Here is a 23,812-nt window from a genome sequence, read left to right as displayed (position 1 = left end):
TGAGGCCAGGGTAGAGAGAGTTTTTACCTATACCTTGCTCTTGTTAAATCCCGTTACTGGCTTGATTGAGAACATTTGGTTTACAATGTAATTTAGTTATGTGGAATAATTGTTGATCTTTCCTTTGGTTCTTTAAATTGAGCCTTCTTTATCAACAGGCGGGTCTTTAAATTGCAATGTTCTCGATAAATTACAAAATTGGCCTTGGTTTCCATAGTCTAGTTGGTTCACCAACCTAGACAAGACATTGTTGATTGAATTTATAACCTGAGGGTTTGATTATTACCATATTTCATTTTTTTTCCTGTTCTGACCGCAGTGGGTCATGCACTTTTAGCCAACTTACCTAATGGGACCTTTTATTTACAAGATCCTAAAGCCCATTGCGCTTAGGGATTGAGCTTTACATGGAACTCCCCGTGTTAGTAAACAAGACTAACCACGTTTAGTTTTTTCAACCAGTGACGATTCAATGTTTACACACATGACGTCATGCACGTCAAATGTGAGGACAGCATCACGACGCCATCACATTTATATTTAAAGCGGACATTTTCGGATGTGCCATGCATTATGATTCTTTAACAAGAAGACGGCATGCTACCCTTCTTCCTCTAAAACCCACTATTGGTGAGTATAGCTCTGTGATGATTGAAACCTAGGATACAACCATTATTTGGTGATAACATTTCTAGACCAGTACTATTATTTTGTCCAGAGCGTATCAGCCCGTGGGAATCAGTTGAACTGACCGATATTTACACTAATCAGCAGGAATTACCTAGGGTAAGCATTATTTTGATGACCATCTGCTTTTGGATAGTAGTTACCTCATTATCTAACATGAGTTCAGACATTAATGTAATATTCGTATCATCACAGATTAGGAGCGCCTCCCCAGCGTGGTACCGGTGAGAGAGCACACAATCGAAGCAGCAGCCTGTTTAGTGTAACAGAACACTAAGGTCAGCTTGTCACTATTATTATTGAAATTATTGGCAATACAATCCTCTGATAATACTAGGATGCTATTTATATTGATTAAATGTAATCTCTTAACTTGGCTAGCGCAACGTTAGTCCCATCACTGTCAATAACAAGGGTACTGGTGTTTGCAGTAATCTTTCCACAGATGTATAGGTTGTAATCAAAGAAACAGGATCCCTTATTTAAATTATAATCTGATTTGACATAAATAAGTCATTGTATGTTAATTGGATACTATTAGCACAAGCAAGATGCTGTTGAACTTAGAGTGATGAATCGATAAACACGATCGATTGGTTATGCGTCATATGAAGATTGACAATTCATTCAACATTGTATTAAAAATCCATTATTTCATTTTTTTTTAAATGAATATTTTTAGATTTTCAATTTATAACACATAGAGCAGTAATGATAAAACAGTTCGATAAATCTCCTCCTACGTTCATTCAATAAGAATAAGCATAACAGTAGGTCATTTCCTAAAGCCATTGAACAATTATTAAATAATAATCGACCTTTCCCCCCCCCTGCTACGTTTAACGACCTTATTACATAGTCCGACTTAACTTGAGATCGAATATGCAACTTATGGGGGTACATTCGGGAAGTATTTTGCCCGCAACAATGGATTCTAACTTAAGGTTCCCGTTGTGAAACTTTACAGTACATTGCCTTCCCTGCTTCATCTCCCCGCCGATGTTTTACTGAGCGTTAATAAACTCGGTATACATCTGAAGGCAATGTAAATGACAGCTCTGTTCATCTCAATTAATTACCTCCAGGGCTTAGTTCGAAATTGACCATGCTTCCCCCTCCATTACAAGTTAAATAGCTTTCGTAAATGAGTAAATCCATCATTTGTCCTTAGGCCATGCCCTTTTGGTGTTGTTTCAAAAAGAAATTGTGCTTTTAACCAACTTTATATGTACAAAATCATTTTCACTTACTTACGTTAAATAGGACCGAGTTGTATCTTAGTGACAGTCCATTCTAAGGCTGTTTCTCAGTCTTTGACTTTACCATTTCGGTCTAGCTTCCATGTCTATTTTTGGTTCGAAGGCATATAAGCAATTACAGCGTAGCTTTGACCACATTGAACTCTTATGCCCTACATTTTACTCATGTTCTTGTCTTACAGAACGTTATAGTTCACATTACCTCCTAAAATTCCCCAATTGTCTCTGGAAGTGCTGTGTGCACATGCCCATATTTGGTACCATTCCTCCTCCGTTAGTGACTCTTGCAGATCTCTCTCCCAATTCATTTTGTATGCGAGATGGTCGGTTGGCTGGTCATTGGAGAGGAGTTTGTAGAGTCTAGAGACCCCCTTTGCCGTATTGCCTTCTTGAAGGGACAGTTCTAGGCCAGATGGCGTTATCATGCCCGCCTTCTTCACCGCTGGGTGGGTAACCCAGTGCCTGATTTGTGCACATCTATAGCGTTCAGTTTCCCCTATATTGAATTTTAACTGGCAATCTGTGAAGAGCAATGGAGCGCCGTCTTTGTACATGTCTTTCAGGTGCATCGTTTCTGCCCCTGACCAGCCCACCCAGTATCCCCGCTGGAGACCCGGTGTGAAGTCTGGGTTGCCCATCAGTGGCGTATATGGACTCAGTCCACCAGGAATGCGTTTCTTTTTCCGGGCTTTATCCCAACTTAGTAGAGACCATTTCGTCATTTCTAGTACAGCTTCTCTGTTTCGGTTTTCTTTGCTCAGGCTCAAGAGGGCTGTTAGGGGGGTGGATGAGACTGATTGTTCGATTCTGCACCATCCTTTATGATCCTCTGGTTTCGCCCATCGCAGCATTGGTGCTAGTTGTGCCGCCATAATGTATCTGTCCATTTCTGGAACTCCCAGACTGCCCAGATGAGGGGAGCGCATTAGGATTAGTTTCTGGATTCTAGGTTTCTTATTATGCCATATGAATTTGAATACCACATCTAGCAGTTCTCGGATCTTGGCTGGTGGTATTGCCACTGGCAGTGAGCTTACTACATAGAGGAGGCGGGCAGAATGGTCATTTTGACCACTGTGATGCAGGCGAACCATGACAGCTGCTGGGAGTCCCATCTGCACAAGTCTTCCTGTAGTTGTTTCCACAGCGGCGTTATGTTTGTTTGATATAATTTGTGCGGATCGCTGGCAAGGTGGATTCCTAGATATTCCAGTTTTCTTTCAACCCAGCACATCGGGAATGATCTTGCCAATGTCTCGATATCTTCTCTCCTTGCCGTTATGTTCATAGCTTTTGATTTGGAGACATTTATGGAGAACCCCGAGACTCGTCTGAATTCCTCCAACTGGGCCATAGCTCTGGGCATTGTATATTTTGGATCTCCCATGAAGAGCATGATGTCATCCGCGTATAGGGCTATTTTGTGGCTTTCCTGACCTATTGTAACTCCCTTGATACTGGCGTCCTGGCGGATCTGCATAGCACATGGTTACATTGCCATTGCAAAAATTAGAGGGGAGAGGGGGCAGCCCTGTCGTGTGCCCCTTCCGATCTCCACGAATTCTGTGATCCTGAAACTTGTCGATGGATGCTGGTAGTTGGCGAGCACCATTTGCGTAAATTCTGGACCGCAACCAAACCGCTCCAAAATCAAACTCAGATAGCCCCAGTCCATGCTGTCGAAGGCCCGGGTGGCATCCAGGGTTGCTACAGCAAATGATTGTTGTGTACGTCGCCCAGCATCAATGACGTCTACTGCCCTTCTGACGTTGTCTTGTGTGCGTCTGTCTGCGAAAAACCCTGCTTGATCATCCTGTATTATGTTTGGAAGGATTTCCATTAGACGAGTTGCTAAAATTTTCGTGTAGATTTTCACATCCGTGTTCAGCAGTGCTATAGGCCGGTAGCTTGCACAATTTTTGGGATCTTTGCCTGGCTTTAGCGGTAGTATAGTGATGGACTTCCCCATATCTTGCGTGACCTTCCCCTCTTCTCTGATTGTGTTGAATAGTTTTGACAGCGGGCCTAGCAGTTTTGTACGGAATGTCTTGTAATAGCCATTGCCAAAACAGTCAGGACCTGGTGTCTTATTTGCTGGTAGTGCTGCGATAGCGTCGCTGATTTCTTGGGCAGTAATCGGTTTCCCAAGATTGATTCTGTCTTTCTCTGTAATGTGGGGCAGCTGGAGAGAGTTGATATAGGCGAGTTGATGGTCTGGGTCCAGATTTTCCCCCTTTAATAGTTCCATGTGAAATCTTTTCATTATTTCCTTTTTGTCCAGCTCTGCTGTGTGGGATTTCCCATGGGAGTCATTTAGCTGCACTATGTAGTTCTGAGTTTTTTGTTTTTTCAGTTTTTCTGCCAGGAATCGATTAGACTTGCCCCCATGTATGTAGTAGGATTGTTTTGTTTTTAGTAGCGACTGAGCCACCCGGTCCGCCGTGTTGTTCTCCAGTTGAGCTCCGATTTTCCGCAGTGCTCTTAAAGTTTTCCTAGAGCCTTGATTCTTATGTTGGGCTTCTGCAGCTTTCACCTCTTTTTCTAGTTGGTTTGTCACTAGTGCTCTTTCACGGTGGTATGCCGCGGCTTGTGACATGAATTCTCCCCTGATCACTGACTTTCATATTACTCCCCAGGCCGTTTCTCCGTTATAGTTTTCTTTAAAGTAGTTGTTGATGGCGGTCTCCATATAGGTTCTTAGTGCAATGTCTTTTAGGAGGATTTCATTTAATCTCCAAGGTGGTTTGACTCTGTTTCCTTCCACCCCCCAGTCCACACCCACCATCACTGGTGCATGGTCTGAGTGATATTCCACACCAATTTCTACTTCCGTTGTTTGCGGAACTAATGTTGTGGATACTAGGATCATATCTATCCTGGAATAACCAAGGTGAACATCTGAGTAGTGGGTGTACTCTCTCCGGTCTCCATGGAAAAATCTCCAAGTTTCAATCACTCCTAATTCTCTGTAGAACTGGCCCAGGGCTGGTCTGTTATTCTGATCAGTGGTTGTTGGGGGAAGAGTCTTATCCAGCATCGGGTCCATAACACAGTTGAAGTCCCCACCCACTATCAGTTGGCCCTCACACCAGCTGCCAAGACTGCCCAGCAGGTCCGTTATGAACACATATTGACGACTATTTGGAGCACAGATTGCTATGATTGTGTACAATTTCCCTTTTATCAGCCCTTTGAGCCCCAAGTATCTGCCCTCTTTGTCTTTGCAGGTTTGTAGTTTTTTAAAGTTTAGTGCTTTCCCAATTAGTATGGCCACTCCTCTTTCTTTCTCACCACTTGAAGCAAAGTATTGTTGTGGAAAACACCGACTGGCCATGCGCTTTTTCGTCTTTGGGGAGGAGATGTGTCTCCTGCAGGAGCCCAATCGCCGTCTGCATTGATTTTACCCTGTCTAGTATCACCCTGTATTTTATTGGTGAGTTCAGGCCCCGTACATTCAAAAATATGACTCTTGACTCAGCCATTTTGGTATAGGAACAGTTGCGCTGGTATAGGCTCGGATTGGGCTATGTCTGTGCTTTCCACATTTACTTTTTGGTGCCCTAGGGCTCGGGTTGGTGCTGTTGCTGTAGTTCTTGATTCGTTTTGCTCTTCTCGCCACCTACCAGTTCTCCCTCTCAGCTCCCACCTTCTAGGTGTGCAGTTCCCTCTCCTCTATGTAGGTTTCGTATGTTTTGATGTGTTGTAGGCCTCCATCATTGTACTGCTGCTATTTGTTCCCCGTTTATCCGCCTCTGCGAGTTTCCTACCACATCTTGTCATTCCTGGCTCTGTTGCTGGATTTTGGCCTTCTCTGTTTTTTTAGATTTACGCTTTTTCTCAATTGACTATTCCCATGGTTTACTCGCTGTGTTTTGGGAATTGGGACGTGTTCGGGCAATCGGTTGATTTTGGATTTCTTCTAGCTGTAGGATTGCACTGCCCTCCTCACAAGTAGTGATCGTCTGCTGTTTGCCCTCCCACGTAATGCGGGGCTGAAAGGGTGAGTCCATCTGTATCGTATCTGTTTTGCCTGTAGTACTTTTGTAATTGGCTGCATCATTCTTCTTTTGCGAAGCTTAATAAGTGCCAGGTCTTGGTACAGTTGGATGTGGGAGCTATTGATTGTGAGGTCATTTTGGAATCTTGCTGCCCCCAATATTTCTTCTTTCTGACAGTAAGACGTTACCGCTATTAGTACATCTCTGGGTCTTGCACCAGGGTCATTCCATTTTTGGCCTATCCGATGAATACAATCAAAGCCAATTTGGTCTGATTGAGTTTCTAGCAGAAGACTGCTGAAGCACAGTTGCATTGTATCTTTAAGATCACAGTCTTGGATCGTTTCGGGGAGGCCTTTGACCCTGATGTTGGACCTTCTTGAGCAGTTTTCACGGTCTTCTGCTTGTAGTTCTAAATTGGATGTTGCGGAGGCCAGCTGTTCCAGGAGGACACTATTCTGGTTAGATTCTTCTGCCATGGCTGATAAGCCATCTTTGACTATATCTGCTCTGTTTCCCAGGTCCGTCATTTCTCTGCTTACTTCCTGGAGGGAGGATTTCAATTCTTCTTTCAACTGTTCCAGCTGGTTGTGGAACGAGTTCGTCAGGCGGGCTTCCATCCCTTTCAGACAGTTCAGAAGTTCCCCGTTATCGGACGACATTGTGGGTGGAGTTGTTTCTACTGTACGTTCAACTAGCGAGGGGGGTGACTGACTCTACTCTCGTCGACTCTGACCCCAGCACTTTTCAATTTGGCCCACTTGCGTTTTGGTTTGGATTCTTGGTTTTGACTGTCCAGATCTACCTATGACCCCTTGCATCAGGGCTGACCGCTACGGTCGCCGGAGCGCAGCTACACACTTGCTAAGCGCGTTTTATCGATTGTTCTTGAAGTCGCGTAGCTGCAGGAATTCACCTCCACAGATTCCCCACTGACTGCTAGCGCTAGACAGGTCCGCCTGGAGCGCCAGCAGTACGGGGAGAGGGGGACTCGGGCAGATTGGTGGAGTATGCGGATTTGCCTGTGATGCGTGCTTTTAAGGACGGGAGGGGGGGTTGTTCGTCACTCAGGTGGCGCCCACCTTACAGGAGGAGCAATGGGACGCTGCTCCTGTGTCGTTCTGGTGTGATTCCCGGCTGCTGGTGGTAAGAGTGTTCATAACGATTCCCTGGAACTTGGATGCTAATGGGGGCCGGACTCGACTCAGTTTTAAACAATATTGGGCTTGTGCCTTGATCCGTGTGACTCTTTGACCGCGTGGGCTAGCGGCAGGTCTTGCTATGAAATTCCCGCAACATAAAGAGCGATGGGGATAGAAGGAGTCCTGCAGGCCACAGGCAGTAAGACTATGTGATTGCTAAGAGTAGGTAGCAGACCGTAGCTGTAGTGGATTTCAGTAGGTTTGGAGGGGTTTTCCTTCCGCCCACTAGCGCAGTCATTTCAGAGTGCGGGGGATGGGGGGGAAGTCTCTGCAGACCGCACACTGTGCTATAGGTGAGGGACAGCTGTAGGTCACAAACACTGCATTCCACTGACCATCCCAGCACTAGCAGAAGCAGAAAGTTCACTGATTAAATATACTGTGTGTGCTGGGCCCATAGATTGCAGGGGGCTAGCGGTATTCAGTGGCTGCAGCTTCTCCAATCAATGGGTCTGGGTCAGGACCCCCCCTGGACCAACAGGTGAACTCCTCTGCGTTCCAGGCTACAGTGCAGGCAATAGTGTAGGGGCTTGCTAAGTGTTTATTGGCCCAGTCCAATCCTATAGAGTAGCGGGGTGAATGGTTTGCAGGCAGGGGTCAGGTAATGTACTATACTGAGCCTCAGGCTGAGTGGGTGAGGAGGGATACACCGTGTGTCTCGGCAGGCGCACACGTACTTTCTAGGCCCTCAGCAGGGTTGACAGTAACTTTTGTGGCACCGGGGAGCCAGAGAGCGAATCCACCCAGAGCCAAGTCCCAGATTATTGTGGCTCCGCATCAGTTTCCCCTTGAACTCTCCCCGCTCCTTCAATCTTCTTAAGTCAGCCCCCAGGCAGAGACCAGAAGGTTGGTCTGAAGCGTTCTGTTCTGTGGCAATATGTTGGGGGCCTCTGAAGATCCCCTGGTTGAGCCCCTCAACCCAATACCATGCGGCACTTCCCACTGTCCAGCTGACCATGTCATTGTCTGGGGGTGCCCCTAGGGTGCTGGAGCGGGGTGATGGGGCGAAGGTCGCTCTCCCTGAAAGTGTTTTGTGTGGCCCCGATTAGGGGGGAAGGGCCAGCTCATGCAGTGACTCCTTTGTGGGTGGTTGCCCAGGGCCGTTGGGTGTTGATAGGCCGCAAGGGGGCCTAGGAGGAGGCGGCACAGGGCGTGCCGCGGCAGCAGCTGGCTAATCTCGGCCGCGGCTCCAACCGCTGCACTCGCCTGTTGTTGAGTGGCGCTGGGGCTCGGTTGGGTGTAAGGAGGCGGAGGAGGGGGGTGCCTGCGACGGCCCGGGCAGGCCCAAAGCTCCACAGGTGCAGGTGATGGGGGCGAGGCAACACCTCAGGAGCCTCTCTTGGCAACGGGGGCCCCGGTGAGCCTCAAGCAGTGCGGCGTCACGGCCTGCACCTCCTTTGATGTTGCGCTCCCTGTGAGAGGCGGGCAGACTCCTCCAGCTGGAGGTTCTGCAATCGCGGCATCGGGGGGTGCTCCAAATCCCTCACCGGGTATCCCAGTTGCAGCGTAGGCGGATCGGTGAAAGCGCGCGTCGCAGCTCATAAATCGCCCGCTCACGGGTGCAGGGCAGCTCCGGGCTTGTCAGCTTGCGTGTGTTGCGAGGTCCGAAGGGGGAGGGGCAGGCGCCAAAAGGCCTCGGCTGATATCTCTGGGTCCAGCGAGGCTCCGAGTCTCGTTCCGGTGTCTCTGGATTCCCCTAAGTTTCAGCCAGCTGAAAAGGGAAAAAGTTCGGTTTTTGCTGTGCACTCCGCGTGTCTCCCAGAGCCGAACAGGGAGATTGTGAGTCAGGCAGCCATCTTGCCTGCACCCCCTCGTAGCCAAAAAAACTATTTCATATTTTTTATAGAAATCATGTGAACCATGCCCCTGATGAAGAGAAAGGAACATCTCGAAATGCGTTGGGCCTTTGTAAAATTGATGTTGTAGAAGGTATACTGTGCCTAGCAACAGCTAATCAACCGCGAATATTATATTGAAAACTTACTGAATAACAGGAATCTCCCATTAACCTCCTGTAAAGTTTGGCTTTATGCCCATGATAGTGTGCAGAGGACAGGATATCCCCAATTGGGGAACATTTTTGTACGGTATTAGTTTTTCATCCCATATGCCAGGGTTGACCTTTTCTCCTATGCACCTGAAATAAGGATACACGATCACAAATTACACCTTTACTTCACTTATTGGAAATTGACATTATGCTATCTCGATTATAGGAGTGCAGGGTATATCGTCATAAATAAAATGTGCTGTTTAGAAGTGTGGGATATCATGTTACCCATTTGAGCACCCCTGGTAACGCTGACATATTTCAGGAGCAGAAAGAAAGCATTTTTGTGCCAGACAGCAGTAAAGAGAAGGTTGAGGGGGAGCAACACGGTGAGGGGTAGGTGTCCCCCATCCAGGGATCAAATTGGGTGTCCATGGCCTATAGTTCAGCTTTTTTTGTTTTAAGACCAACTTTGTGAAACGTCTTTAAAGCATTTTAGTTTTTAAAGCAAATGGTATTTGTTATGCTAACGAACTTAAGTATACACCTGTGCATGAATAGCTCCCTCTCGCCTTGAACTAATTGGAAAAAGTCTTATTTAATTTTTCACCCAACCTGAGAGGTATCCTTAGAGTTTAGTAAAACCATAAACTGTTTTTTGTCTTTGTTGTGCTTCTGTGTAAATTAACAACTTAAAGATGCTGTTCTCCTGATATGTAGTTTAATTTAAATGGATTTGGCCTTCTAAACATTTTTGGCAAGTCCTTCAATTGCCAAATTAGGAACCTCTCTATTCTCTTCAACAGAAATGGACACCTTGGAAGAGCATCCCATGTTTAACCCTTGTATTAAAATCCCAGAAGTAAAAAATGAGAGAACAAAAACTCCTGCTTCCTCTTCCTCAGAAGAACAGATGAACTTCAGTTTGTTTAACCAACCTGAAGCACCTCCTGAAGACAAAGGTGAGAGGGGAAGACATGGTTCAGAAGCAGTACTGGAAATCTTTGCAAAATGAGTAACTGTCAATGAAGGGGATTTTACAATGTATTAATACTGGCCTTTGTTTAGGCCCTTAGACTGATTGTGTGAACATCTAGTGCTACTAGTAAAGGTATTTCTTTTTTGCTTTAAGTGAACTCGTGTCAGTTAAGTGTACGTTGTTGTACTTTTAAAAAAATAACAAGACATTCTCTTTGATATTTTGTAATTCATATTTTAATTGTATCATCTCTGCTGATATTGTAGACTACCATTTACTACTGCTTGTTTTATGTGTGATGCCACTTCATTTGTTGTGTGCTAGCCCAAGCAATGGTTATTTTATCACTCGAGAGAGTTGTCTCCATGTATATTTTCTCCATGTGGCACAACAAATATGCAACCTGACTGGCCACAAGGGATGCACTCTTTAACCAGCTGGCCCCAGCAGAAACTGTTGGTGAAGCAAGCGTTCGCTGAATTGTCTAAGTTTGCAGCAGCTGTGTTGTCTCTCTAGTGCTTTGCCATTACGGTCCGCCTGCCTTCTGTAATAATGCCCTCACCGAAGGTTTCCGCTTCACTTGCAAGCATCACGGAGCCCAGGAAGATGTGTCTTGGTTGCAAAATTACTGATGTTGGAAGTAGGAGACCTGGTTTCCAATCAATGCTTCCTCACTTTGCTTATGTGAGTCATTGCCTCAAAACGGACATTTGTCTGCATTTATGGCCTTTGCGTAAATCTTGCTGCACTTCATTCCTGGCCTACCTAAAATAAGTCCTCTCTGCCCTCACTACCGGTCTGCATGTAGCGAAGTCTACAACTTCCCTATCCTCATTCATCTTTCTACTGTCACCCACACAAACTCTTCTCTAACCTTCAGGTCATGCTGCCCCCCTCTGTATCTCCTCTTCCCTTTCAGCCAATAACTTTGCCTTTTATTGCTCCTTCACATTTTTAAGATCTGTGTCCCCTTAACTGCCCTTTTCTCCCTGCCCCCTCCTCCTCAACCACTTAGCTGCACAAACTGTAAAATATTCTTCCCTTTTCAACTGAATTTACAGCTTGCTTCCAAATAACCATACTACCCATCCTCAAGAAGCCCTCAGCTGACTGTAAGCCAACTATCGGACTCTCTCTCTTCTCTGACCTATTCCAAAATCCTGGAGTGCTTGGTTTTCAACAGGGATCAGCAGCTGTTTAGCGGTTCAGAGGCGCTGCAACCACATCCAGTCTGGATTCCGTAGCTATCACTCCACAGAAATTTTATTGAGCCATGCCTCCAACTTTCTCACTACTCCCCACCATGTTGTCAACCTCCCACGTCTACTTACCCTCTCCAAAATCTGGATCCCGGAGACTACACATGCCTGGCTGGCCTACTAAATCTTTGATGGATCAATTTACCTCTCCTGCAACATGTACACCCCCTGTGCCAGTTGAAGTCCCCAAGTCCCTGTTGATTTGCCACTCTATACCATGCACACCTCCTCCCTCGGCAAGCTCATCTCCTTCATATTCTTGTATCACCTTCTTGCTGATGATTCACAGATTTTCTTCTCATTTCCCTCCTTCACCCCGGACTACTCTTCAAGGCTCTTCCAACTATATATCGTCTGTCCATCATTCAATTGTATTACTGTCCCTCATACTTAACTCTTCCAAGACTGAAATTATTGAGCTCCCTGTTCAAAATTCGCCTCCTCTGCTCGCTCATTTCTGATCTTCTGTCCCACTCACAACCTAGGCATCCAATTTGAAATGACATTCAGCTCAATTATGTCACTGCTACTGCTTCCAAACTCAACCTGCTTGCCGTCCACAAAATCATTCCCCTCTCACCTATAAGCACACAAACATCCTCCATCTACTCCCTAATACCGAGTCGCCTCAACTGCTGTTGCAGCCACTTCCCGGGCAGTGATCTACTCCTACGTCTGTCATAACATTTCTCAACCGACGAACTCATGCAGTAGGTCGTTTGCTTTTCCTTTTCTCACTCTTTTCGCTCTAGTGCCCTTCTCATCTTTCTGCCCCTCACTTACCCTGTGTATCCTCTTGCTTCTGCTCATTCTCCCTCCTCGCCCCCTCCATCTGTTAGAGGCACCTACTCCGAGAAATGTCACCAGCCTCGTTGCATTCAATGCTGCTCTCAAGTTCCATCTCCTCTCCCTGAAAGGAACACTTGGACTACCCCAGCCCACTATACTGCTCCAAGCCCTCACTGGCCCCATCCAAGAGGTGTTTCCGGGGCGTGTGAATCTGTTTAGACTTGCATGCATTGCATGGGGTGCCATCTAGTGGTTGTATGAGGAGTTGTTCCCTTCCAGAGTAAAGGGGCATAGGTGTTCTTGTCGCACTATCCCTACCCTACATGTACTATGTGGATGATCAGACAGAGGCCACAGAGGCTGGGAAGACATTTCAAGCATAATATTTATTGTAAAGTAAAATAAGGCCCATCTCCACCTATATCTATAAGGTGGTTCCTACCTTTTTTATTAACTAAGGTCCTGTCCGTCAGCATGAATGTCCAAAAATGTCTATCTGCTGTCAAAAACGAACTGATCTGACTGTACCACTAATGTAACTAACTAAGGACAGGAGAATGACTCCCTTTACCTGGTTGCTGTGTTTTCTCACAGGCTTTTCTATGTTCTTTCGTTCCAATCAATAAACCATACGCACATAGTCTCTTGTTATCCACTGGATTAAGTTCTGTAGGGGACTTAGTCTTCCTCTCTCCTTTTATGCCAACAATCTTACTTTTGTATAAGTTCTTTTTCTTTCTTGTCAGGTTCTAGCTTCTCTTCCCAGAGTGCTGTTTCATGTATGAGCTTTGTCTTTCAGGTCTCCTGGGTGTTTGTTTCCCAAATGTCTTTATTATATTCTCTTTTAATCTTCGGTACCAGGGATGACATTTCCCTTTTTCCAAGGCTACAAGTTTTCATTTTAGGTATTTCATGTGGCTCTGTTTTTTATTAATGATTTTCACTCCTAAGCTTATTTCCAATACTTTTCTCTATTATGTTCCCTTTCTCATCTATCTAGACCTGGGATGACTTTTCCCTTTTCGCAAGGCAACGAGTTGTGAACTCTATTCCACTCCCACTTTGTGTATCTCATGTAACTTTGTCTTTCATGGACCCGGCTCCAATTCCTCGACTTATTTCCAACACTTTTCTTATTAGCACTAGGACCGGTTTTGTACGAGTTACAAGTCCATCTTGGAGTTTGGTGGTAGAGGGTGCATTGGAAGGAACGTTGAGGCTACAGGCACGCTAGTGAGACAGCTAGCCCCGCTTACTGGCTAGGTGCTCTATACAAAATTAGCTGACTGAAAAACAGGTGCTGGAGGTGGACCTGGGAGAGCAGAACCCATGATCTGCTGTGTGTCATTCAAGAAGGAGTCACCCAGGCCTACAGTTGTCAGCGGTAGTGAACTTTGATCTTGGGCTACCGACACTCTGAAGTTAATCGTGGGTTCCCTGGGTCCACTATTGCCTTACTACTTTCTCGAGGATGCTGCGACAGAGTCTGCAATTGCATTTCATTCTGTGAAACCGCCAGAGAACCAGCTGCTGTTTTGAAGGCATAGTTCATGAGCATCTAATCTAAGGACTTCCTTTCTCATGCACTTGACTCATCTGCGCCTGTCTTGCTGCTAGGCCGCCAGGTGAGTTTGTCATGCATTGTGCAATCTGTCCATCCCTCTCTTCCTCCCCCTTTCCATCTCTCTTCTCTCCCCTCCATGGTTCTCGCCCTCTTCCCATCTTCTCAAACTGCTACTCTATCACCTATCTTATCTCTCTTTCGAAGTCTGGAGGAAAACAAATTCAAGAAAGATCTCCTCGCACCGACACAGCCCTTACTATCCTTCACCTCTCCATCTCTAACACTCTGGACATCCTTACCCCTGTCATGAGGATCCGTATGAAGCCTGCCTCCAAAACGCAACACCTGACATGATTCCAATCTAGCCTCTCTGAAACGCAATTGCAGAGTTGCTGAGCAGGAGTGGCAAGCCTGGAGCACATCCTCTGACAGACTCGCCTGCCGGCTGCTCCAAAAGCAATACAGACTCTCCATTCGCTCGAAGAAGAAAGCCTTTATCCAAGCCCTCATCTCTGGGGCCACTAACAATACAGCTGAACTGTTCAAAATCTGCAAGGATTTCGACAATCCTTCTGCAGTCTCTACCTCTCTTCTGCAGTCCCAGACCCTCTGCACTGCACTGGCCTCTCACTTCATAACCAAAACTCAGGACATCCTTGTCCTCACTCTGCTCTTCACCCGTCCCTTCTCCCTCTCACACTTTCCGGCCTCCCTTGGTCCCCCCTCCCCCTTCTCTCCTACTCATACCACCAGATGAGATCTCGACAAGTCCTCCTTATACAAAACTCCTCCAAACAGGTGCTTCCCTGCTCCTCCAGAACTATCTAGGACAACATTTCATCCCTTGCTCCAGCCCTGGCTGACTTCTGCAATCACTCCATTGCCACTGCCTCCTTCTCCTCAAGCACGCCCTTGTGCACGCTCTCCTCAAAAAGCCTCCTGCTGACACCTCCTTTCTGGCTAACTACCAGCGTATCTCCTTTACCCCCTTCCTGGGCAACCTCTTGAAGAAGCTGGTCATCTCTCAGCTGATCCACCACACTGCATCTGTTGGTTGTCTCCATGACCGCCAGTCTGGCTTCAGAGCAACCAGTGGCACGGAAACTGCACTCCTGAACAACCGTGAAGACTTTGATTCCAACTCTCCTTCCGTTCTCCTTCTTGACCTTTCCTCTACCTTTGATACGGTCAGTCATGCAACCCTTATACATCGGCTATGTGATAACCTTGGCATCATGGACCTGGCACTGGACTGGTTGACATCCTTCTTCTCTGACCGTCCATCCCTAGTTCAACTGGGACCTTTTCCCCCCCCCATCACACTCTCCACCTGCGGCATGCCTCAGGGCTCTATCCTCTCGTCATGGCTCCTCAATATCTACCTTGCCCCTGTAGCCCATTTGATCTCCTCCTTCTCTCCTCACTGCCAGTGTTGTGCAGATGACACGCAGCTCTCCTTCAAGCTTTCCTCCACTTCTTTCTTGTGGCGCCTTGAAACACTGTTTGCTGTATAGGTGCATTATAAATAACCAATAAATTAATAAATAAAAAAGCTGTCCTGTTCCCCATATTACCTTCTATTCCGAGGGGTAACCTCCCTGGCACCGGTATGGTCTTGATATGATAATGATATGATATGATAAGGCATTTGTAACGCGCCTATACACAAGTGTTTCAAGGCGCGACGAGGCGGGGGGGGGAACAAGGGGAGACAGACAACGATCTTACTAGGCCAGGTGTCATTCAGATCGCGCAAGTGCAAGGGTAGAGGGGAAGGGAAAAGTGCATGGGGGAAAGGGAGAGGGGAAAGTGCAGTACAGGGTTATAAGCATACAGCATACAGGATAAATAACAAGGGCCAGCTGGTGGCAAGTGCGAGGTAAGTGCAGACAAGTGCTGGGAAGGGGGGCTGTATGGATACAGACACAGTCCCGTAGTGCAGGGGTTGCCGTGGAGGCAGTGCAGGGGAGAGTGGCTGGGCCGAGAACGGTGAATGGCCCAGTTGCAGATTCAGTGCAGTTTCAGTAGTATTAGCAGGGGAGAGGGGGAGAGAAAGCGGAGGCAAAGAGGGAGGTTTTGAGGTGCTTCCGGAACCGGAGGTGGTTCTCCTCAAGTTTCAGGGAGGTAGGAAGGCTGTTCCAGAGGGAGGCCCCTGCAGTGGAAAGAGATCTGCCCCCAACTCGTTGTTTGGAGAAGCGGCTGACCCTGAGGGAGTTGGAGGCGGATGAGCGAAGAGCTCGAGAAGGAAGATATTTAGGAAGAGAGAGTTGAAGGTATTTTGGCCCAAGGCCCCAGACGGCCTTGTGGACAATGCAGAGGGTTTTGAACTTGATCCTCGCAGTCACTGGGAGCCAGTGTAGTGATTTCAGTCCTGGAGAGATACGGTCCCTGGGCTTGAGGCCAAGGACAAGTCTTGCAGTCCTGTTCTGGATGAGTTGCAAAGGGCGGAGAGTAGAGGCGGGCAGATTAAGATAGAGGCTGTTACAGTAGTTCAGCTTAGAGAGAACCAGGGCTCTAGAGACAGTGAGCTTCTGGGGGAAGGAGAGGAAAGGAAGGATACCTCTGAGGAGGTGTAGCTGGTAGTGTGACTTCTTAGATACGTCGGATATGTGAGGAGAGAAGGAGAGTGTGGAGTCGAAGATGACCCCAAGGTTTTTTGCCTTGCAGGTAGGAGTAGGAAGAGGGCCCAGAGAGGCCGGCCAGAGAGCAGCAGGGAAGGAGGGAGTGGGAGTGCCGATGAGTAGAATCTCAGTCTTACTGGCATTAAGGCAGAGGTCGTTGGCGGCACACCATTCCTGGATAGCAGAAAGACAGTCAGAGATGAGGGAAGGAGAAGAGGAGGCCGAGGGTAGCCTGAAAATGAGTTGGGTATCATCCGCATAGCACTGAAAGTAGGGGCAGAGAGCGGCGATGTGGTGGGCGAGAAATGCCAGATACTGGTTGAACAGCCAGGGAGAGAGGTTAGATCCCTGGGGGACACCACAGGTAGAGAAGAAGATGTCAGAGAGGAAAGACCCCAGTTGGACCTGGGAGGGTCGATTTGAGAGGAAAGAGGTCAGCCATGCCAGAGCCTGACCAGTGATACCGAGGTTATCACGGAGACGGTTGAGCAGGATGGTATGGTTGACCGTATCAAAGGCAGAAGAGAGATCAAGCAAAATGAGAACACATGGAATGTTAGAGTCAAGGTTCGAGAGCAGGTCCTCACGGATGTTCAGGAGAGCAGTTTCCGTGCTTCTGGCAGCTCTGAAGCCAGACTGATGGTCATGAAGACTACCAACACATTCAGCATGGAGATTAAGCTGGGAGATGGCCAGTTTCTCCAGGAGCTTGCCCAGGAAGGGAGTGATAGAGATTGGGCGATAGTTAGCTGGGCAGGAAGGGTCGGAAGAGGGTTTCTTAAGAATGGGGTGCACAAGGGAGTGCTTGAGAGGGGATGGGAAGACTCCAGAGGCGAAGGAGTGATTGCAGAAGTCAGCAAGGGCAGGAGCCAAAGAGTCAATGTGGTCCTTGATAGTTTTGGAGGAACAGGGGTGGACCTGTTTTGATGAGACTTTCATAGATCGGACTTGTCTTGAAACCTCGTCAGCAGAAAAAAGGGGAAAGGAAGAGAAGGAGAGAGGAGGGGTGGCTGCAGAAGAGCCAGAGGAAGGGCCGGGAATAGAGGGGGGGAGGTTATAGGAGGAGAGTGAGGACAGGATGTCCTGAGTTTTTGAAATGAAGTGAGAGGCCAGTGCCGTGCAGAGGGCCTGGGAGGGGACAGGAGAGGTAGAGACTGCAGCAGGGTTGGCCAGCTCCTTGCAGATTTTAAAGAGTTCGGCCGAATTGTTAGATGCCGCAGAGATGCGGGCTTGGATAAGGGCTCTCTTCTTGGTGAGAACGGAGAGCCGGTATTGCCTTTGGAGTAGGCGACAGGCCAGTTTGTGAGAGGATGAACATGAAGCACGCCATTTCCTCTCTGCCACCCTGCACTTGCGCTTAAGGGTGACGAGATCCGAGTCATACCAGGAGTTACTTTTGGCTTTGGGCTTCAGGCGGATTCTCATGACAGGGGCAAGGATATCAAGAGTATCAGATATAGCGGAGTGGAGAGTGGAGAGGGCTGTGTCAGGGTGGGAGTCAGCCGAAGGGGGAGGAGGGGGCAAGAAGGTGGCAGCGAAAGCCTCAACTGACACGCGCTTCATGGGTCGGATGACCGAGAAGGAAGGTGGCAGTGATGGGGGTGGCTTTGCCTGTGGGGTAGGGAGGGCGAGGTGGGAGGAGAGGAGAAAGTGATCGCTCCAGGAGAGAGGAGTGGAGAGAGGGACAGAGAGGGGAAGGTCAGAGGAGATCAGGGCATCAAGAGTGTGCCCTGCAGAATGAGTCGGCCCAGACGGGAGAATAGAGAGTGAGAGAGAGTCGCAGAGGTTGCGAAAGAGTCCAGAGGGGGGACAGGAGGCATCCAGGTGGATGTTGAAGTCTCCAAGAAAGAGGAGTTGAGTGGTTGAGGACAGGAGTGAGGAGGAGAGGTCCGCCCACTCGGAGAGGAAGGAGGAAATTTGACCAGGTGGCCGATAGATAGTAGCCACGGTAAGGGAATGGCTAGGAGAGAGAGAGAGTCGGCAGACAAGACATTCAAAAGAGGAGTAGGTCTGCATGGGAGTAACAGTGGCAGGAATCCACTCAGGGAAGATAAGGGCCACACCTCCCTCCGCACGGTTGGGCCTGGGCACAGAGAGGGTCTTGTAACCGTCGGGTAGGAGTGTGTCAAAGCTGGTGACACAGCTGGCCGTGAACCATGTCTCAGTGAGACAGAGTACGTCAAGGTCAAGTTCCTCAAGAAGGCGGCAGATATCAGAGGAATGTTTGACGGCAGAGCGAGAGTTAAGAGTGGCAATGTGGAGAAGTTTGCCATCTTTGAAGGACTTCCGGGGAGGGGTACAGATCAGAGGTACGCCCTGCGGAGGTGAAGGAGCATGAGAGGGGGTGGGGAGGGAGGGAAGAGGCAAGTTAGTCGAGGACAGAGGAGGGGGCACAGCAGGAGAGGAGAGGAGAGGAGAGGAAGTTGATGAGGCGTGGGAAGCGTCTATCGAAGAGGTGAAGGTTGGTCTGAGGGCCTTGGACCAAGACGGTCCCATTAGCATAGACATTAATGATGGCCTTAGAGGAGTGGAAGGAAGCCAAGAGGACATCCCAACGGGTGCCACCATTAATGGGGGAAGAGGAGAAAGGAGAGAGCACAGAGACCATATGAAGGGTCCATAGGTCAGGAGAAGGCACGAAAAAGAGGATGTCAGTGAGAGTTTCCTTGGAGGAGGCACTAGTGTAGGTGTCAGCGATAGGGAGGCCTGGGTTGGAGACCAGGATGTCCTTTTTAAACTTTTTCCTACCAGATTTAGTGAGGAGAGCAGGATAGTCAATGGAGAAGCAGTTAGAAAAGATTGGTGAGATAGAGAGCACCATAGAATAGGAGGGAGTGGGTGGGGGAAGACAGGACAAGCGCAAGTGGATAGGAAGAGAGCGGCAGGCGTTCGTTTACCACAAATTCAGAACACAGTAAGGGGTATCAGGTACACAGTGGAGAGGCCACCTAAGTTTGAAAATCCTGCAGAGGGAGAAAAACCTAGTTTACCACAAATTCGGAACACGGTGAACACAGTAAGGGGTATCAGGTACACAGTGGAGAGGCCACCTAAGTTTGAAAATCCTGCAGAGGGAGAAAAACCCTAGTTTACCACAAATTCGGAACACAAAGAAGTGTAGCCACACTGCGAGGAAGTGAACAGGTAGGGGTGGGGTGGACCGGGGGAGCAGGTGGAGCTCACAAGATGAAGCGGTGGAATGGCCCTGGCGTCCCCTGCGGACACCTGCAGACACACCGGGAGCCGCAAAGGAGGGAGCCGCCCTTTGCCTAAGGGGGCCCTTAGCCGCTGGGGCTGCCGGGCAGGGGCTGCCCTGGTAGCACCAATAAGAGGAGGAGGAGACACGGGCCAGCAGCCAATCAGGTGGGGAGCTGGGAGGATTGGAGGCGGGAGAAACACGGAAGGGGAGGGAGGGGGGCTGGGGAGAACACACAGGGAAAAACAATGGCAGCAGCCCAAGAATGGGCAGAAAAACAAACACACGGCCCACGGAGGGCTCAATACCTTATCTGGGGGCCTGCAGTCACCGGCTCTGCCTGATGGAAGTGGCGAGCGCGGTGGACTGCAGGCAGCCTAGCCTCGACAACACACGGGCCGGCAGCCAATCAGGGGGGAGCTGGGAGGATTGGAGGCGGGAGGGAGGGAGGGGACCAAGGAGAAACACGGAAGGGGAGGGAGGGGGGCTGGGGAGAACACACGGGGGAAAAACAATGGCAGCAGCCCAAGAATGGGCAGAAAAACAAACACACGGCCCACGGAGGGCTCAATACCTTATCTGGGGGCCTGCAGTCACCGGCTCTGCCTGATGGAAGTGGCGAGCGCGGTGGACTGCAGGCAGCCTAGCCTCGACAACACACGGGCCGGCAGCCAATCAGGGGGGAGCTGGGAGGATTGGTGGCGGGAGGGAGGGAGGGGACCAAGGAGAAACACGGAAGGGGAGGGAGGGGGGCTGGGGAGAACACACTGGGAAAAACAATGGCAGCAGCCCAAGAATGGGCAGAAAAACAAAACACACGGCCCACGGAGGGCTCAATACCTTATCTGGGGGCCTGCAGTCACCGGACTTTCTCTCTGCTCCTTCTTGGCTCTTTGGCTTACTCGTCACACCGTCTAGTACACATACGTTTAGTTCTTGTCTTCTGAATCGAACGTGCTCTGTATCTTGGGTTGGGAGTGGTTTTCTCCCGTCAGTGGTATCGGCGTTGATCTGCGGGCGGACTGCCAACCTCTGTTGCTGTGTGGTCACGCCACCACAAAACTCTCTTCAATAGCATTGTTTTCTTCCGTTCTCATATACCGAAATCACAGCGTCTTTGGCTATGTGCCGGAGCTAGACTGACTTGGGCTCTGTGTTCTGCAAGAGCGCTGCCTCCTTCCGCTTTACTACACACAAAGGGCTTTCCCTGGTTATCTCTGCTTTCCAGCTTTCCTCAGCTTCTCGCCATCTCTCTGGCCTGTCTCGCCTTTTCCCATTGTCATATCATCTTTTTTCTGCATGATCAGCACAGTCCGTGGGAGGGACTGATTTAAAGGTTTAGTATTAGTTTTCTGTTGTGCATAGCATAAGTTAACTTCATCTTTATGAAATTGAAAATGTTCCATTATGTTGGACAAATCTATATATGCCATCCATTTGAGGGCACCAGGGAGTCCCCAATGAGGGAGTCTCTCCCAGGGAGATCCCACTTGCCTCAGCCTCTAGGGAGGGGGTTGCGTAGTGGGTTCACCTCCCTAGCCTCTGGGGAGAAGGGCCAAATTCCCTTACATTCATCACAACATGCATCCATGATGTTGAAAACGTCCACACCCTCAGTTTGGTGTTTTTCCACCTGAAGTTGGTCATGTGAGCCCCAAAACAAACTTGAAATTCATTGTAATTCATGCTAATATATAGCCCACCAACCTACAATGCAACTTTTGTAGATGCCTTCACAGAAGCAATCACCGTCCTAGCCATCAAACACAATCACCTGATAGTCCTCAGAGACTTCAACATCTAGTTCGAAGGAGAAACAAACATCCAAAAATCGCTAACCAGCCAACTAGCAGCAATGAACCTACAACAACTAGTCAAAGGAGCAACCCACTCGGCAGGGCATACACTTGACGCAATCTTCGATAACAAACTACTCCTTAGCACGGCACCCCCAATACAAATACCCTGGAGCGACCACCTCATCATCCCCTTCGTAATCAAAATGACCACCCCAGCAAACGGTCAACTGGAAAAAACAACGAACCCCATGAAAAGAAATTGGAGAACCATCAAAAACTCCAACCTGAGTGAACTCCTGGAGCTAAGCAAACCACACCCAACATTCATGGAAGATGATGACCTGGACAAAAAAGTAACCCTGCTGCATTCCTGGATTACAACTACTATAGACAACATCGCCAAAGAAAAACCCTTCACTTCTTCTCATAAATGGGCATTGACAAAATGGTTCTCCCCACTACTTTGCACCATGAAAAGGAAAAACCGAAGACTAGAACATGATTGGAGGAAACAAAACGATGCAGTGAACAAACTGAAATTCCTGCAACACAACCGGACATACAAAAAGGAAATGCAAAAAGCAAAGAGGAAACACTACGGCAACCAAATCTTCGAAGCACCAAACACCCAAAAAGAACTCTTCAAAATCATAAACGAAATCAAAAACCCTCAGGGATGTAACAACACACCAACTCTGTCCTCAAAACTTTGCAATGAGCTCGCAGACCACTTCAAAAACAAAATCACCAACATCCAACAAACCATACAAAGCAGACCGTCTGATCAGACCACAACCACTACCTACACCCAGGAGGAACACCCAAACAAACTATGAAGCTTTCCAGAAATATCAAACTGGTGAATGAAAGCAATAGCTCAGGGTCCCCCGAAGACCCCTGCCCACCAGACATATACAAATTGATTCTTAAACAAGGAACGGCCATGGAATTTCACAGGAACGTCCTCAACCAATCCATCGCAACTGGAAAAGTGCCACAATCCTTCAAAACTGCATACATCTGGCCACTACTCAAAGATACAGCGGGAAACTACAGACCCATCTCCAACATCCCGTACACAGCAAGCTGCTCGAAACGTACATATACAAAACAACCCAAGAGTTTATAGAAGAACACGGCCTTCTGGACCAGGCACAAGTTGGCTTCAGACCACTGAGAGGAACGGAATCGGCTCTACTCTCAATATGGGACGATCTAAAAATCAACTCAGACTCGGACAACTGCACTGCCTTGATACTCCTAGACCTATCGGCAGCATTCGACACAGCCAACCATGACACCCTCATAACGAGATTAGAAGGACTTGGAACAACAGACACTGCCCTACTATGGATCAAATCTTTCCTTACAAACCGAACGGAAACCGTATGGATGAAACCCTTCAAATCCAGCCCGAGAGATTCCATCTGTGGAGTACCACAAGGATCATCCTTCTCCCTGCTACTATTCAACATCTACCTGTATCTACTTATCCAAATCATCAAAAGCCACGGCCTCACCTGCTACAACTACGCTGACGATACACAAATAATCTTCAAAATACAAGACAACCCGGAAATAAACTCAACGCTACAAAACTGCCTCTGCAATGTATTCTTCTGGATGAACTCCAACTCCCTCAAAATTAACCCAGGCAAAACGGAAATAACTATGGTCACAAAAAATGGAGGAGAAAACCAATTCCTCCCTTGGCCAAGGGAAGTCGGGGCAACCCCAGCACCCTCGCCGATTGTAAAGAACCTGGGGTCCTGATGGACAATCTCACGCTAGAGCCACAAGTAAACACTCTCCTCAAGAAATGCTTCCTCCTCCTTTTAGCGGCAAAGAGGATCTTACCGTTCCTATCGTTCACCAACAAAACAACCACCATCATTGCCCTCGTCATGTTCAAAGTAGACTACGCCAATAGCCTATACCTAGGCATGCCTGAACGACTCTTTAAAAAAAACTACAACGCATTCAAAACGCGGCAGCCAGACTACTCCTGAAACTACCCCGAAGAGAACACACTGCACCAGCGCTGAAAATACTACATTGGCTACCAATAAAACAACGAATAAAATTCAAAACCATGTGCATTACGCATAGAGCAGTACACAACGAAGTTACTAAGAGACAAACTGCGCCTACATCAACCAACAAGAACGCTCAGATCAAGCGTGACATCCGCCTTGAACCGAAACCCTACAACAAAATAAAACTTGGAGGATCCCCCTTCTCTCACCAAGCCCCGTAAAACTGGAACGACCTTCTAATACATACGTAACACAAGAAACCACCTATTATTCAGGAAATGACTCAAAACCTGGCTCTTCACGTCATAACTAGAAAGACCGGCAAAAACGGGCACACACACAACTAAAACATCAATGAACGTAGAGAGACCCTGATACACACCGATCATTCAATGGGGAAAAACCCAAGGTAAATATCCCATGACCTACTAAA

The 23,812-nt window shown here is 48.1% G+C and overlaps 1 protein-coding gene across 1 annotated transcript in view; it reads left to right on the top strand.

Annotated features, from left to right (window-relative positions):
• DHX29 (DExH-box helicase 29) overlaps positions 1-23,812 on the top strand; it is a 1,426,484-nt gene that overhangs the window by 415,093 nt on the left and 987,579 nt on the right. The window contains exon 8 of the mRNA XM_069627279.1: positions 9,943-10,098. Within this exon, the coding sequence (XP_069483380.1) occupies positions 9,943-10,098 (156 nt within the window). The remainder of the gene's footprint in view (positions 1-9,942; positions 10,099-23,812) is intronic.

The sequence above is a fragment of the Ambystoma mexicanum genome, chromosome 6p, assembly GCF_040938575.1.
Source record: "Ambystoma mexicanum isolate Mex_15411 chromosome 6p, UKY_AmexF1_1, whole genome shotgun sequence".
NCBI lineage: Eukaryota > Metazoa > Chordata > Amphibia > Caudata > Ambystomatidae > Ambystoma > Ambystoma mexicanum.
This window is presented reverse-complemented; position numbering and strand designations above follow the sequence as displayed.